The sequence below is a fragment of the Hipposideros armiger genome, unplaced genomic scaffold (assembly GCF_001890085.2).
Source record: "Hipposideros armiger isolate ML-2016 unplaced genomic scaffold, ASM189008v1 scaffold_4, whole genome shotgun sequence".
Taxonomy (NCBI): Eukaryota; Metazoa; Chordata; class Mammalia; order Chiroptera; family Hipposideridae; genus Hipposideros; species Hipposideros armiger.
The window spans coordinates 7,869,712-7,887,745 of NW_017731354.1; the positions used below are offsets into that span (position 1 = coordinate 7,869,712).

Here is an 18,034-nt window from a genome sequence, read left to right on the forward strand (position 1 = left end):
GACATTCCCATATAACAATGATTAAAAGCATTCATTTCCAGCAGACCTGACTTATAAGACTTATTAAAGGAAGTTCTTCAGGCTGAAAGGAAGTGACATCAGATAGTAACTCAAATCAACACAAAGGAATAGAGACCAATGAAGGTAATTACATAGGTAATTATAAAAGATAGCATAAATATATTTTTCCCAATTTCTTCTCTTAACTGATTTAAAAGAGAATTGCATAAAACAATAATCTGAAAATTATATTGTTGGGCTGACACAAAGACAAAAAATATATGACAGTAATAGCACCAAGGAGTGGGGCAATAAAGCCACACTGGAGTAAGGAAGTGACACCAGACAGCAGAAGAAGTAAAGACTATCAGAAATGGTAAATACATAGTAAATATAAAAGTCTACGATTACATATGTTCTCCCTTCTTGTAATTTCTTTAAAGGACATAAAGTTATCTAAATCAATAATTATAACATTTATTGTCGAGATCATAACAGGTACTGTATACACGTGCATGACAACGGGCGCAAACGGACGGGGAGGGACTGAGATTACATTGGAGGGGACCTTCAATATTGTAACAGAGTTATTAGTATTAATTTTAAGTATACTGTGATAAGTTAAGATGCATATGTAATTCCTGCAACAACGACTAGAAAAATAACTCAAAAAATAAAATATAGGCCCAAAGTTTAAGATTATCTGAGATGGTTAGGAAACAGAACATGTCCGTAACACTACGGTATAATTTAGGTTTGTGTTTACAATTTCAGAGTAAGAAATAGGCTTACCTGAGATACACCTGTCATGTGCCAATGAGATCAGAGGCACATTGGCTTTTCCTATGTAAATATTCTCTTGGGTATCACTATCATCAAACACATAAAAACTCAGAGACTCTGACTTAAGGTATCGATCCAAATCCGTAGTCATTGGCACTGGGAAACACATGTGATCATCAAACTGTGGATCATTGCTACTGGGGATGATGGCTGTGTCGTGGTCTGCAAAGTCAAAAAACTGGTACACAACATATGGGTGTGGCTGGAGGTGGCCTGCTCGGGACTGCAGGTGGCTGCAGCATGTTACTGTAACGTGAAGTTCGTTTAGGTTGCCATCTGCGCAGTCGGGAGAACTGAGCTGAGCAGTTTTGGATGCTTGCTGACTTAACTGGAAAAACATACACATTTATATTATAGTAGCAATACACTGAAAAGATAAACAGCAACTGCTAACCCCCAAACAAAATAATTTTGTATACGGACAAGAACCTGTATATTTTCACTTCATAGTGAGTTTCTCAGTGAAAGCCTCTTGATTCTTATTCAAAACCAATATTCCCTGGAACATTTGTGAACAAATGATCTTCTGGTATTTGCAACAAACATAGAAGACTGAACATATATTTAGAGATTGCTGTTAAAACCAAATGGAACCAAGAAAAAGTGAATCTGATGCTCTTTAATTCTATTTAATAACTTAACGAGTGAAGTTAGCAGATGGGTCCAAAGATGAACATTCTCTTTAGTGAGAATCCAATGAACTGGATGGGCCCCACCTAGAGATAGAATCTGGTTATATTTGGGTTGGCCCTCATCCTGAACCAAGCAGATACCTGCGGCCAAGATTAGCCATTATTTCAAAGGCCAACTGCTCTAATAACAAGAGATCAGAATCAGATAAACCTTGGAGGGGATAAAAAGCTAGAATTGGGAGGACACTTCAGAAGAGAGATGAGCAAAAGGACTTATTAGGCAGAGCCAGAGACTACCCTAGGGGCCCCCTCTGCTCAGGTAGCCAGTGCACAAGGGTTTTAGCAAACAATTGCACCGACTGTCAACCCTACCCTAGCTGATGTGATCGGGGACAAACACATGTAAGTGCTTCAGGGCTCTGCTCAGTGTTGGGGACTTCTCTACCTTTCAGAAAGGGACCCCTCTTTCGCTGCATTTCTGAATCTGGATTGAGCATTTGGGACCTCTGACTCTAGAGAACTTCACGGAGAAGGAACAGGAGGACCTGTCATAATCTCCCGGTGGAGACACCTGCAATCTGGGGAGGCTCCCCCAGTGCAGCCTTCCCCGGACCAACGTGCATGTCAGCTGTAGAAAGCCGAGGGGGATAATTTACAAAGGGCTCCTCCGCTTCTTCCCCCAAGTTGACCCACAGACGCTGAAATTATAACAGGGAAACATTCAAGCCAGAAGCCAAGAGTCTAAAAACCTTTAAGCTACAAAACTAAATCAGTAATCTGGTGTTTCTATTTCTAATGCCCTTTTCTAGAACAGCATTTCCCAAAGTGTGTTCTGCAGACTTCTAGACCAGAAAGATGATCTCTGGGAAAGGGGTGCCGTTCTTTCTTAGGTTTGGGAATCAATGTTATATTAGTCATGGTTCTTTAATTGAAAGTTCTAGAAACTAATTCATCTAGCAAATATAACAAGATTTCACATAAGGCTATAGGGCTATTTCATGGCACTGTGACAACAGAAAAGTGCTTGGGCCTTAGGAAGGTAATAGGACGAGAAAACACCAGAATTTACTCTGTATCCGGTTTCCATTTTCTCTGGATGCATGCCCCTTATTCTCTCTCCAGATCCATTTTCTTTCCTTTGCTGGTTCACGTGGCAGAAGATGGCTGCTCCACAGCCCCTAACTGCACACGTTCCAGGCATGGAGAGTCTTGCTTCTCTTTATCTCAGAAAGCGGAATCTGATTGGCTCCACTGGGTTCAGGTGGATATTCCTAATCATCAGTTATAATTGGGCGGAGACTGGGGGAGAACAGGGTCGTCAAACATACAGCTTGCCCCCGGGGGTCCAGCTCCACAGATGGGCAGTGAGGGCAGCTCCAAATGAAAAGAAGATACCTAGGACTTGAGCAGACATTCCAAAACGTTTCAACTCTATTCTGTCCCTTTCTTGCTCACATAACTACATGCTTTATGCTTCCTCTTGAGATTCACGTCACACGCGAGAATTCCTAAAGCCAAGGGCCCTGATGAACTGTGCTCAGTTCAGTACTTTCTGCATCCACTGGATCATGGAATTCTTTCGGAAATATGGCCATTAGGACCCCATGAAACACAGTTTGGAAAATGCTACCCTGAGGAATTGCACTGAAATGTCCAGTTCTCAGTAAGAGAATATTCATTTTTGTATTCTTGGCATTTCAGAAACCTACCACGGGGAAACAGTATGACCGAAGAATAGCTGATAGTCCAATAATAGCTATTTATTTCCTTAACGGTAGCAAGTGTAACGAAAGTCGGTTGATGTGTGATAATTGTACTGCAATTCTATTTTTCAACAGTGTCCCGGGTAGCACAAAGATGTCCCTTTGTGGTGATGGAACAGTTGTGTGTCTTGATGGTGGTGGTAGTTACAGGAATACACACACATGATAACACTGCACAGGGCTCCTCCTCCTCCTCCTCCCCCACACAGGTAAAACCTGATCAAATCGGAGGAAGGTCTGTAGCTTAGTTAATAGCCTTGTCCCAGTGTCCACTTTCTGGTTTTGATATTGTACTAGAGTTATGTAGGATCTTACAACTGGGAGAAGCAGGGTGAAGGCTACAAGGACCTCTCGGTACTATTTCTGCTACTTCCTGCAAGTCTATGAGTTTCAAAACACTAAAGTTAGAAAAAGCCACTTGACGGTTGTGAAAGAAAATAATTTCAGTTTAAAGCACGACATATAAAGAAATATTATAAAATTTCTGTGTCATAAAAGGGTCTTAAAGGCAGGCAAGCTTACCCGTTGCGTTTGCTCTGGCCCCTTAAAATTTGATGTTATATATCCCAAAGCCTTTGCCCGCTCTCGATAAAGTCGAATTGCTTGGTCCATGGGAACTCTTAATTGGAACCAGTATTCCACTGTGCCAAAATTTGGGATGGCTCCTTTAGTTCCTACAAGTCAACACATAATTCGCTGTTAAAACAGTCCCATAAATCAAAATATATACCAGTAAAAAAATACATCAATGGTATTACATTAAAACCATAAATTTTACTCTGAGTAAAATAATATATGACTTGCACAAATGATGTGTGATTGGCAAATAACAGAGATGAAGAAAATAAAGTTCCTTCTGCGAGTATGAGTTTCGCTGTATGCTAAATGTTATTAAAGAACTATGTCAAACTGTGTTTGCGATATTCCAATTTATACTAGTTCAGTCCTTCTGAAATATAAAAAAAAATCTAAGCATGGAATCAAATAGTCCATAGGTTCTTTTTAATGCTGCAGTGCATTGTTTAAACAAGTTGCACTCAATGTAGTCTGACAGATACAATATGGAACCTCAAAAGTATAAATATGACATTCCACATTATAATTCAACTTTCAGGAAATCTTTGTCACCTTCCCACTCTCCTGTGTCACAGGTAGAGGGAACAAAGCCATAGCTAGGCCACATACATACCCTCGTATGACTTCCCTCCCCACCCTCAGTGCTCCTTTCAACTCAGGCAGTCCTCCATCTCTCTTCTAAAGATTTCCTCTGTGGCTCCTGGGAGACTCAAGAGCTCTCTATGCCTCCTTCACAGAAGGGAAGACTATGTCCTCATTAGGGCAACGGACTGCTTTGATGTAACTGCTCACCAGTCTGGTTTTCCACCACACTGTACGTTTCTTGAGGGCAAGGGCCGTGGTTTCCACTGACAGATTCCTACCAGAGGGACCAGTACATAATGGGTATATACTAGTAGAATTAGTACATAAACCAAATTATTGATTCAAGCAAAATAACTGTTGATAGATAACAGTCTAAATATAAGCTTTGCTAAACATACTGTAAGAACTTATTGCCCCAATTCTCTCCTACTTCATCCATTTCTTCCTCATGAAGGAATCATTTTCATCAACATGTAAACATGATTCAAATCTGCCATTATTTAAAAAATTGTCCTACAAGAACACTATTAACACAGACACATATTGGCTTCTGTATGCATAACATTTTGGGGGAAGAATTTGCAGCCTTTGGTGAGGGAACCCAGGGTAGCTGGGGGATGGGTGGGAGACAGACATTTGATGGTCTAAGGATTTGTGCCTTTTTGACTTTTGAATCATGAATAAATTATCTATGCAGTAAATCACTCAATCAAATAAAATTCCTCCCCAGAATCAGCGACCCCCCCTTCCTCCTTGAGACGGTCTCTTCTCTCGGCCTCTAGGCCTCCCGCCTCACTGGCCACTCCTTCGTTTCCTTTGCTGACTCTTCCTCTTCTTCCTGAACCCTACATTTTTGGGCTTCCCAAGGCTCAGTCCTTTGCCGTCTTCTCTTTTTTGTGTACATCCACTCTCCAGGTGATTATCTAGGCACGAGGCTTAACATATGTGTTCTATATGCTAATGGCTGCCACGTTTATCTCTGCCCATGACCTTCAGCCCAGTGTATCCGACTGCTGACGTGACACCTCCACTTTGCAGGTCAATCTTAACTTATTCAAACACAATTCTTGATTCTTTTTCTTCGGGCTTTTCCCTTTCCCAGGCCTATCTCAATAAATGGCCTCCCCATTCTGCTAGCTGCTCATGCCAGAAATTCTTGCCTACTCTATTTCCCTCGTTACTCTACAATTGATAAGCCCGTTTTGAAGAGTTAATCAAATATCCACTTGTAACCATTTCTTATCACCACTTTCATTACCATCTTCACACAAGCCACCATCATCTTTTCACAGATTAATGCAATAGCCTGAAAATGGTCCTGTTTCCCCTCTTGGTCCGTAGACTATTCTTCCTATAGCACCCAGGGTGGTTTTTCTAAAACCTATGTGTGATCAAGTCACTTCCCTCCTCAGATTTTCGACACTCAGACGGGAAAAAACAGTCAAATGTGAACTCCTGACCATGACCTACCATGACCTACAATGGCTCTGCAAAGGCACCTGGGACGACCTGGTCCCCGCCTTTGCTCAGATCTCATCTCTGCTCCAGCACTGGCCTTGCCGTTCCTCCTACAACAGGTCAAGTTTGCTCTTCCCTCAGGCCGTTGTACTTGCTGTTTCCTCTGCCGGAAACATCCTTCCCCTGGATCCTGGCACGAATCTTTATCCATGTCTTGCCCAATGGCAACCCTCAGGAAAGCCCTTATCTGAACTGGCACCCTTCCATCTCTGTCTTTAGCCTCTTGCCCTGATGGTGTTTCTTCTCATCTCATGCCCAGAGATATATTTGTTGTATGGCCTGTCTTCTCCTCTAGAAGGTAAGCAGGGCTTTTTCTGTCTTATTTACCACGGACCACTATATTCCCAGTGGCTAGGAACAGTGATAACAAGATAAGCTCTTAAAAAATATGTTGATGAGTGTTTTACATTTAATGTTGTTAATCAAACAAGGGTATCAGCATTGATATGGTAAATCAGCATTTGCCCTTATAAGCTTTTAAAATATCAGCAGCCATTGTACGGACATAGTCAATGACATTTAGGAGAGTCCAGACACCTGTGGGCAGCTGAATGAGAGATCCTGTCATTACCCTAAAGGGTACCTTGAACCTGTTGGAGAAGATACGAATGTGGAACACCATATTAGTATATAAGCCAAATTAGTGATTCAAACATCCAAAGTTTATAAAATTGCACTTACCAACCAAACTTGCTGTGCAAAATATTCGACCGCCTTTTTCTAGAATTTCATGGAATCTCAATTGACATGCTGCAATTGTTTCATAATCTGTGCTGTACGCTTGGTGGACCTCAAGAGTGACAGTATTCTTCTGAATATATTGTAAAAATAAGTCATTAACATGAACAAGATATTGAGAAGTAAAGTTATACTCTGGGTGAAGGCCTCGCACTAGGGGAGTTGTCTGTAGTTCAAAGTCATAGAAAGCATAGGTACAGAAAGTGACAGGCTCCTTATCTCCAGATGCCTGTAAAACTTCTGAAGAAAAAGTTACTTTGCTGATATGGATTTCAAATAGGTTTTCGCCTCGTTCTAAGTGAATGGTTTCATCAAATTCATCAACAGAGTCATCTGGCATGATTTCTGGTTTAAATTTGTACTGTTTGGTGCCATAGGCAATATCCTTTAATTGAGCTGCAAGAGAAGACACATTGTTGAGAGATTTAAAAATACTGACATATGAAGATACAAACTGCCTTCTGACAAGGCAGGAAATTTGAGTGCTTTGGTGAATAGTCTCCATCTTAAATTCTATGAGTGCACTGTTTTTCTGTAAACAGAACTGTATTACACAGAGATTCATCATCTGTTTTGATATCACTTATTACACAACAAAAGCACAACTTAAATTTTAATGCAGGCTCTACCAAGGAAAAGGGAAAAGACAAAAATGACCTCTGAATGAACTGCTGAGGACAACGTTTGGATTTCACCTGTTTCTCTATTATCTTCGTTCCTATAAAGTCAGTTTCTCTTCGCACCGGCTGCTTCCCTTTAGCTTACTAAAATATATACTTCCCTATTTTGGGGGGTGATGGATATGGTTATTATCTTGATTGTGGCGATGGTTTCGCAGGCATATACATAGGCCAAAACTCACCAAATTGTATACTTGAAAGTATGTTTATTATACTTCTATAAAGCTGCTTTAAAAAAAGATGCAGCCCTTTCTGCAATAGATACACATTTCCCCCATGTAATATCCAAATTTCTAGAAAGAGTAATGTATACCTGTGTCTCCAACTCATCTAAAGACACTCTTCAACGTCCCGCAAACAGCGTCTGCCTCAGTTTTCCCATGAAACTACCCTAGAAAGGGTCACCAATGACCAGTTAATTGCCAGATCGAATGGGCTTTGGTCCTTGCGCCCGCTGATTTGCTTCATGGACACTGATGGCCACACTCTCTTCTGTGACCTCCTGTCCTGCCTTGGCTCCATGCCAGCGTCTGCCCTATTTCTCCTCCTGCCTCTCTTCTCAGTCTGTAATGGTTTCTTCTTCTGCTAGTTTGCAGGGATTCTGTTTTCATCCTCTCCTTAGTCTATGTATTCTCTTGGGGAGTCCCATCCCCTTTTACGATTTCTGCTACTACCAGTATGCTCACGTTTCTATTTTTAATTCAGATTTCTCCTCTGAATTCCAGTCCCACGTATCTAATGGTTTGCCGAGCCTTCTATCCAGATATCCCAGGGGTACATCAAACTCAATATATCCAAACCAGAGTTCACCATTCTCTCTTCTAGTTATTTCTGTGCTTGGCATCTCAAGTGATGGTGTTAGCGTTCACCCAGGGGCCTGAGTCAGGCGCCACAGAGCCACTCCTGGGTCCTCTTTTTCTCCGACACTCCCCACTGTGCAGGGTCACAGTCAACTCTGTTTCCTAAGTCTATCAAATCAGTCCCTGTCAGCTCCATCTCCACGGATGTGGTCTTCCTCACACACCCAGCGCTTATTACCTAGAGTATTATGGAACCCAGACTGCTTCCTTCCTTCTTATCTTCCTCATTCTTCCCAATACCTAAAGCATAATCTCGAAAATGCGATTCTGGGTGTATTATTCCCCGGCTTAAAAAGTTCCTTAGTGGTTCTCTAGGTTAGTCAGGTTCAGGCTCCTCAGGGGGGCACACGGGGTCGCAATGATGCGGCTCTTCCCGGCCTGATCGCCAGGCTCCTGCCCTTCGCTCAGCCCGAGTTCCCAGGTGGTGGATCTGCACGCCGCTTCGCACGTGAACGGCGCTGCTTCACACTCGGGCCTCTTCACCCGCCTCACCGGCTGCCCGCGATGCCTTTCACTGCGTCCTGCTGCTTCGGGGAATTCTGCCATCTTTAAGGATTCCAAACCTACTGTGTGCAGTCGTCCCTGACTCTTCAGGTATAAACAGGCCTTCTTTGCTCAGTGTTTCCTCGGTGCCTTTTCTAGTTCCCTAGCTCTACAGTCTTCATGGAAAACCCTATTCACTTGTCCACATCGCCTCACTTCCTGGAGGGTGGGCCTGAGCTTCTTTCTCCGCTGTTGGTATTCTCACTGCCGAACACTTTGCTTAGGATGTTCATGGGCTGAATCACCGCACTTAAGGAACAGATAAAATATATTGGTAAAGACTTTGTAAAACTTGAAAGGAATGAAAATCCCAAAGTCTGTGACCTCCGTGTTATTCAGGAAAATTCCATCAAGCAAATTTTTATAGAGTACTACTTGAAATAGAAGGTACACAATGCTCTGTGACTTCTGGAAAACTCCATTCAGTCGGATAAAGATACTTACTGAGCCCTCTGCTTCGAGCAGTGGTTCTCAAAGTGTGATCTGGGAACCGCTGAGGGTCTCTAAAATCGTTCTGGAGGTTTGTGAGATCACAACTATTTTAAAAACAATACTAAGATGTTATTGCCTTTTTCATTTTTATTCTCTCACAAGTGTATGATGGCGTTTTCCAGAACCGACATATGTGATATCATAACAGATTGAACACAGAAGCAGATATAAACAACCAGCTGTTTTCTATTAAGCCAGACACTAAAAAGATTTGCAAAGATGTTAAACAATTAAAAAAATTTAAAAAGATTTAAAACAATGTCACTCTTCTCACTTTTTTTTGGTATGAAAAATATAGTTTTAAAAATAAATACTGTAATTTATGTTAATGTAATGGGTTCATTATTATTATTTTAACATGACTTAAAAGAAATATTTTAAAAATTTCTCACTTTTAATTTGTAATATGACAAATATCATAAGTATAATTCACATAAACAAAAGGCCTTGGGGACTCTCAGTAATTTTTAAGAGTATAACATTGCTGACAGAGATCACTGAATTAAGCATTGCATGGCAAGGGACACGAAAGAGATAAAGCACTTATTGTAGAAGTGACATTGTAGTCACAGAGGTATGCAAAACTCCAGCAGTGAAGAACACTTACATAATATAATCCTCAAGCATGTTCTGAGCACACGAGGTAAACCAGTAAGTGCGGAGGTAGTGTTTTTCAAAGCATAGTCTTTCACCTACGTCTAGAATTGCTTGGGAGGTATTTCTAAAGATACGGAGTCATGGCTCCCAGGTCTAGGGGCAGGGCCCAGGAAGCGGCAACTGAAAGGCATTCCCCTCGTGATTTTCTATTTGCTCAAGTCTGAAAACCACTGCAAGGGCATTTCAGTGGAGGAATAGCTGGGAGTACTTACTGGGAGCCAGTTTCCTGGTGCGGGTGTGCATTGAGTTAGACTCCGAAGCAGGGGAGTGCGTATGTGGGAGTCAGGGGAGAATGGAGGTTCATGGGGGCAGACAGCAGCACAGGAGGGGACTGAGTGAGAGGGAACTGACAAAGAGCCCGCAGACTTGTTTGGCTGAGATGCACAGCTTCCTTAGGAGAGAAATTAGAAGTGAGGCGGTAAATTTGGTCTGAGATATTTTATGGAGTGCTTTGAAATCTTGCCTGCAAGCAACACTGAATTCAAAAAGCAGAAGGGAATGACTACAATTCAGAGTAGAAAAGAGTCAGATAAAAAACAACCTTTCTGGTAAATTATTCTTAAGAGTTATAAATTGGAAAAAAATAGAGCAAAAAGAAATGGTGAGTGTAGATTTGGATGATATTTTCAACTGTTAGAAAATCCATTCACCGAGTTCCTACGGACAAAGAATTGCGCACATGGTACCTTCCAGTTTCTGGATACGTGCAGCCCTGATATCAAGAAGATGAACATATTGTTCCACTTTGAGTTCATAATCTTGCTGCAAATTTTCCATCTTCTGGGTCACTGCCTCAACTTCCATCTGAAAAATAAGAGATAACAAACCTCAATACTCAGGATTAGTTCCATTTTCGTTTTTTAAAGCAAGCCTGATTGGAGCATTTTCTAGATCCTGGGGATACCAGGAGCTGTAAACCATAGTTTCTCGACCTCAAATAGCTTACAGTTTAGAAAATTATGTCTGGCAACGCTCATAAATCAGAAGTAAAATCAACAAAACTCCGGATTCCTTTCTGTGGAGGTGATTTCCGTGTTTGGGAAAGGCTGCGGTTGTGGTTGTGTATCACAGGATTGTGGCAGGGCTTCAGGATAGCTATAACCATTTACATAACTGCTAATGCTGGTGAGGGTGATTCATTGCCACTATGTGCTCTCTAAAATCAGGGACTTAAAAAATTTGTTTTTAAACTATTTATTTCAAACATGTAGTTATAAGGCTGAATTCCAGGCATGTGATAACACCCGATAATAGATTCTACATGACACTGCTTAGGAAAGTAAATCGTCAGTAGACTATTAGAGGAAACTGACTCTCCAAGTTTAGCATGTTACATTACCTGATAATCTTTATTAATTTTATGTTGCATAATTAGCATGTTTCTTGTCTTTTCAAGTTCTTGCACTGTTTCTGCATGAGTTGCTTGCAGCTCTCTCATGGAACGTTCTAGATCTTTACTGATTTTATTCTCTACTTTCTCTAAAAAGGAAAGGTCTCCATTTTTTTGTGATTTTTGAGCCTAAGACAAAAACATGTTTTATTACTGAAACAAGAGTTTCTAAAATGTAATCATGTGACATAGATATAGCAAGGAAAAATCATTAATTGAAAACAGATATATTTCCATTTTCCATCAGGAATAAAGTAGTCTTGGTATAGAAAATACATTTGGATAGACATTTGGAACAATTATAGAGAAATCAAAAAACAGTTTATTACTTCATGACATAAAAAAGAAATCATGTACATTTATTTCTATTTCTTCATTTGATTAAAAGCTACACTGTGATGATCTAAAAGGAAAGAAATGCATTTTCTCATATCTTCTTGTAAAATAACAGAATACCCTAGAACTGGAAAATATCTTCTGGTAACACTTATAATTCCATATTTTACTTAAAATCATAGTGTGTACCAAGGTCTCTTAGGCCAGAAAATTGATTAGTTTTAGAGTAAGGCATGTAAAAGTAAAATGTTTGTTACAGTTGGAGAAAGTGCTTTAAAAAAGAGTTTTTAGGGCCTATTTTAATGTAATTTTGATGTCATCATGAAATATGTATACGCTGTAACTAAATGTCACCTGGCCACTTTCCTGAATAATTCATTCTCCAAGGATAAGGGTTACAGGTAAGGGTCTTCATTATGCCGAAACAGCTCTATGTAGACATGAAATTCATGGTGAAGTTCAGAAAGTTACCTTTATAAGCAGGAGGGCTTCACTCAGTTCATCAGCATTAATACCACTCTCCTGCGAAAGACAGGGTTAGGTAAAAGCTTATAATGAGATATTAATGGAAAGTACAAGAGGCATTCCAAGTATGCAGCTTATCCTCATGGAACATAAGCTGCCTGATACCCTGAATAAATAAACCAAGGAATATATTTGTATTCTTTTGCTTTACCGTATAGTGTTTTCCCTACGCATAAAATATTCAGATCAAAATTTTGAGTTTACTTCCTATGTAAGAAAATAATTCACCTGGTTGTAAAACGTCACGCGGTTTTTAAGTTCATCAAATTGTTGCTTTTGTTCCAGATATTGTAACTGTAGGTCTCTGTTTTCTTGCATCAGTTTCTCATTTTGGTCTTAAAAATAAAGTCAACACAGTTAGAACGGTAAGAGAGAAGGAGGTATAAGAACACATTTTAAGTTAAAGTAACTCCTGCTATACACCAAGCTTGATCGAGCATCGTTCTGGCCAGAGAGGAAGCCGAGCTAGCACCCAGACACAGGCAGCAGGGGCGTGAGGAACACACGAACACGCTCATGTGTCTGCCATATGATCCACTTGCTTACCAAAAACTGAAGACTGAAGTTTGCAGTATTAATATAAAGAAATTGTGGCCTCTGGGACTTCAAAGGAACATTCTATCTAAAATACCTAAGAAAATATGTTTCTAAATCTATGATTTTTACCTTACTTATGAAGGGTCCAGAAAGGCATGCAAAAAATTTTTTTTGTCTTTTAATTTTTTTTCATTGAGCTTCTTAAATTTTCTTTTCCCAATTTGGCATAAAGTCTTATTAAAACAAGATAATTTCTCTGGTAATAACTAAATCCATAATTTTAATCAACTACGCTTTCAACAAATCTGTTGAGATAGGAGAAATGGATTCTCAACCAGTACATGGTGGTATCAATAATAATTCATCTGTGTTCTTTATGAGTTCACGACATTAATTAGTAGGACACAGGCTCGCAGCTATCGTTAGGGAATGAAGGTAGGCCATGTTCCCCGAGGTACTCATTTGCCATGACTCACAAACAGGGGTATAGGATAGAGCCACAGAAGACAGTAAATCCATAAAAGAGACTAATATTTCACTTCCTGCATTAAATATGCTTTAAACTAAAAAAAGCATAGTAGCTAGCTAACAAATTTATTCTTCAGTCTCATGTTCTTAAGTGTTCTCTTCAATCGAGTTCACTGTCATGGTCAAGCAACCTCCTGTCGGCTCCCTGTGGACTGGCTCTAAACCATGTCATCCATGGTGTCTCCACTAATTTCATCCTACTCTCAAAGATTTATGTTTATCATAAGTCCTCGGTTCAAGTTGTACATTTTTGTTTCCTTTTCTTAAAAAATAAGTCAGTCAACACATTTGCCAAGAATTCTTCACGTGAATACATTTGTACACTGCCTGCACTTTATACAGAAATGTTTCTGACTTTCCTAATGCTTTGTGTTCTCAAGCTAGAAATAGTACACATAAGTAAAAAATTTAAATACACAGTTAAGAAGGAACAGAATACATGTGGATATAAATTTCAATGTCACATATTTCCTGGCAAACTAAAAAGTAAACAAACAAACAAACAAAAACAAGTGACTCTAGGGTATGCAGAGGCATTTTAATATCAAATATATAAGCATCTTTATCTTATTGATAAAAGCTTAAAGGTTGTCCTAGACTAAATTGCTAATATTTAGTGAACTAAATGAAAACATTTCCAAATGTGGATAATACTTGGAAATTTTGAAGGCAAAGGTCAAATACTTGTCATTAAACTAAAAATTAGGATTACTAATGAATTTGAATTTTTATGAGATAAATTTGCTGTTTGTTTAGAGAGTAGAAGAAGAACATGAAAGAACATGAAGAGCTTTATTTTATGTTGATTAGGTGAAAACAACATGTAGATAAAATAATTAGGTAACAAGTCAGAAGGACGTAAAACCAAAGGTCCTGAGGATCTTCCAACTCTGGCCAGCAAAATGTGTAGGGATTCTGAGCGTGAACAAAAGTGTAAAGGAGACACGACCCCCTACTTTCATCCAGACACAGTGTGATTTCATCATTATTTCTATGTGCTAGTGTTTCTATTGTTGCAGCTTTTCAGAACAGGGCCCTAAGAATGATATGCTAGTACATATAACTAAACTGATTCCAATGTTTCTTCCTTTACTGATCTTTGTTCCAAAATCACTATGTCCCCAGATGTTGACTGATATTTTTTAAACTATGGCATTATTAGTAAGAAAATAACTTTGTGGGAGAAGACATTATTGAATACCAGTAACTTTCTCTCTATTAAATTTTATGTAGAATTAACCACTATATTTTTCCTTTCTTAAGCTGTTTATTGGGGATATAACTCCTGGGTCTTTAAAAAGTACAGAGATGCTATAGTTCAAAGAGGAAATAGGCTTGCTGAATTATAATATGAAAAATCAAAGCGCCTTGTACAAGATGAAAAATAACCTCCTTACCTTTTGATTTGACAATAAGCAGGTTAAACTAAACAGCATTTTATTCAAATGAGATAACATTTCCCTCTTTTAAAATTATGTTCTTCAAGCACACCATTAATAAGCAGAGTACAGAGAACAATTCAACTAAACAATTTTCAGAACTCCTTTGTGCTAATATCTTCAGCTGTGATCAATATAACCATATGCATTATGCTGAATTATGCATTTCAGCTAAAGATAGAAAGGAACGTTCAAAGGCAGGCCCTTAAACACATGCAGTTAATTTAAGCATTAACCAAATGCAAACTGCATTTACATATCCTTCCCCCTCAGATTCACACAATCTGAAACTAATTTGTACCTTGAATAAAGAGGTGAGTATTCTATAAAAATAATTTGCCAGTTAGATGAATGACTACAAGCAGCCAGGGAAACATCTTCTGGCAAACAACACTCCATACATGAAAAGGTAAATGTGTGAAGAGACTTCAAAGTAAAATTAAACAATTTCAAAATCTGTGAGACAAAAAGGAACTTTCTAAATATAAAAAGGCTCCCTTAAACACACAATTTCAATTTTTTGTTTTAGTGTTTCCCTGGGGAAAAAGGGTTAAAGGCTGTAATATTTTTCTGATAATCTACTGTAACATTTTCACAAAAAAAACAAAAACTTAAATCATTAGACCTGTAAATTTCAGGTATTCAAGCAAAAATAACTTAAACTAACAGTTGCATTAAAAATAAAGATTTAGTTCTAGCAGTTTTGCTTAAGAAAATAAATGAATAAATATACAAATATTTGTTTAGAAATATTTATGATACTTAAAAAACTAAAGGTATTTAAAAATTCATCAACAGAAGATTGTTAAACAATCTATGATACAGCCTCACACTGGAAAACTATGACAGCCATTATAAATGATGCTGATATGAATTTATATTAACATTCAAGGAATGATTTCACAATATAGTAAATAAAAAAGCATGTTGTAAAACTCTATCTACATATACAGAAAACTCTGGAATGGCATACATAAAAATTATTAATAGTGATTATCTTCAGGGTTGTAAAACCGGTTGATTTAAAAAATCTTTTTGTTTACTGGACTTTTTTTTAATAATGTACATGAGTTATTCTTATTATTAAAAAAATCCAAGAGACATAAGAACCAGTAAAAAAAGATGATAAATGGACTAGCTGAAATAAAATAACTTCGCAATTGTAGCTTTAATAATTTATAAAAACTTTCACAATTCAACAACGATAAAGAGGTTTAAAAAAAAAATCAAGATTCTATCCCCTTAAGAAGAATTTCTTTACAAAGATTAATTCAGATGCCTATAGATAAAAGTTTTGGAATTTTTGATATGTAGGGAAATACAGAAAGCATGGAAATAAGAAAAATTTATTTCATTTCTCTTTCCTTTAAGAATGAGAAATTTATATGTTTTTGGAAAAGAGAGAGGGAATATAGAGCACTTCCATTTCCTTCAGTGAACAAGAATTTATTGAGCAACTACTAAATAAACAAAGCACTGTTAGGCACTCAATACTGCACATTAAAATCAGAAACTATGTATCTTTGACCTAAAAACTTTTAAGTATCCAACTGGTCAGAAATTATGTCACCATTTTATTCTACTCACGATCTTCTAGAGAAAGATTAATAAATAATCACTCATCAAATTTAGTCACTTGGTGAATAGATATTATGTGTGTTTCACTGAAATTAAGACTGCATCAATGATAAGATGTGTTGTTTCAGACTTCTAAAAATGTTAAAAAAATCATATCATAATTTTAAATGTTACCATTTATAAGATGCATCGCAATTTCAGAAATGTTAGAATGGGGAAAAAATCTTATAGGTACTGAAATATGGCATTGTGATTTAAATTAATATACAGAGTACTGACTAGATAAGTAATTGTTGTTGTTTTTTTAACACGAGTTAAACTTTTAAAAGTTCTCATGCAACAAAATTGCAAATGTTCCAAAGAAGCAACCTTATTATCACATCGCTTGGTTTATCTGGCGGATGAGCAAACAGATACAACACTGGAAGCAAGTAATCCCGTTCCCCTGCTGGACATTTGTCTGTGATGTGTGTGTATAACACAGTGAATCAAACATTTACTTTAAATATAATTATTTTACTTCTATGAGACAAGAAGGGTGAGATCTGTGACTTGTATCATGATTATTATTTAGCAGGGACATCTTGACAAAGCTTCCTGGTATTTAAGTTCACGGTCACAGGGAAGAATTAGCTCCTTATCAGGGAGATCTTCCCTTTGGACCTATCAAAACAGCGGGCGACTATTTCCACCGCTGTTGCCTTACACTGCTTTGTTTTTATTGCCAATGCATGTGCCACCACCTGCCATATTACATATTTATTTAATTATTGTCAGTTTCTCCCTATTGAATTTATGCTGCACAAGGGAAGGTCTTTGTTTTGCTCACTATTGTGTCCCCAAAACCTAGAACAGTGCCTAGCAAATACTGGTGCTCAATAAACACTTGCTGACTGTTGAAGAAGGGCTCACAGTTTAGGAAAATATTAAACAAATGAAAGACAACCTGAATCAGAATTACTGTGAGACAAAATAGTTCCTTTGGCATATGTGCTAGGATTAGTCAAGAAAAATTCTGAGCAACCAATCCACTCGTGAAAGTGGATGGCTGTGAGTTAACACAGGCCGCGTCCCGCACAGAGTAAGGTGCCGGGCCAAACAGTAGGTGCCACAGGGAGGACCCACTGAGTCAGTGGGTGCCAGCGAACAAAACGGATGTCTGAAACGAATAAGCCAGCCGTCCTTTTAGAGGTACCTCTTTCGGATTTTAATCTGTCAAGGATTTCGGTTTTGTCGGTTAAGTCAGATTTTAAGGCAGTCTCGAGCTGAGCAATCTGAACTTGCAGCTGCTGTTCCTTTCGCTTCCACTGCTCTTCGTGGGCTGCGCTGAAGGCACTGCAAAACACACGTGACATGCAAGGAAAGCTCGGAAATCGGCTTCAACCGAAAATAATAAAGAGAAAAGCATTTAGTGGCACCGAGACCACTGTCATCATGTCTTAGGAATTAAGTAAACATATGCTGCTCTGCTGCTGTTGAAACCAAGGCGCCTTTCTCAGGCTGCGGTTAGGAAACATGAAAGCGTTTGTGGGATGAGCAAAGGAACTGGCCTTAATTTAGAGCTCTACAGTCAGGAAAGTTGGCAGTGTGTAGCTTTTGTGGGACTAGTGAAGGAATTCAGATAGTGCACATACTCCAGAGGGATCCACAATTCCAAACCTCAGCCCTCGACTTCGGACAAACCGTTCTCTCCCCCAGACAGGCCCTCTCACTATAGAGAGAGGGAAGTTCCACCTGATCTTTACTTCTTGAGTCTGAAACTTTCAGAGGCTGTGTTAGTAATATTCACAAACATACTGGCCTCGAAGTGATAG

General features: G+C 38.7%; 1 protein-coding gene and 1 long non-coding RNA gene across 3 annotated transcripts in view; one reads left to right on the plus strand and one right to left on the minus strand.

The window, feature by feature from the left end:
- RPGRIP1L (RPGRIP1 like) overlaps positions 1-18,034 on the minus strand; it is an 85,388-nt gene that overhangs the window by 36,378 nt on the left and 30,976 nt on the right. For both annotated transcript variants that reach the window (XM_019643822.1, XM_019643833.1), the window contains exons 10-17: positions 17,416-17,555; positions 12,367-12,473; positions 12,085-12,135; positions 11,227-11,406; positions 10,574-10,691; positions 6,599-7,051; positions 3,761-3,912; positions 793-1,171 (exon numbers count right to left, since the gene is read on the minus strand). In XM_019643822.1, the coding sequence (XP_019499367.1) occupies positions 793-1,171; positions 3,761-3,912; positions 6,599-7,051; positions 10,574-10,691; positions 11,227-11,406; positions 12,085-12,135; positions 12,367-12,473; positions 17,416-17,555 (1,580 nt within the window). The remainder of the gene's footprint in view (positions 1-792; positions 1,172-3,760; positions 3,913-6,598; positions 7,052-10,573; positions 10,692-11,226; positions 11,407-12,084; positions 12,136-12,366; positions 12,474-17,415; positions 17,556-18,034) is intronic.
- LOC109383465 (uncharacterized) overlaps positions 1-18,034 on the plus strand; it is a 34,942-nt gene that overhangs the window by 2,730 nt on the left and 14,178 nt on the right. The gene's annotated exons all lie outside the window — the stretch shown is intronic.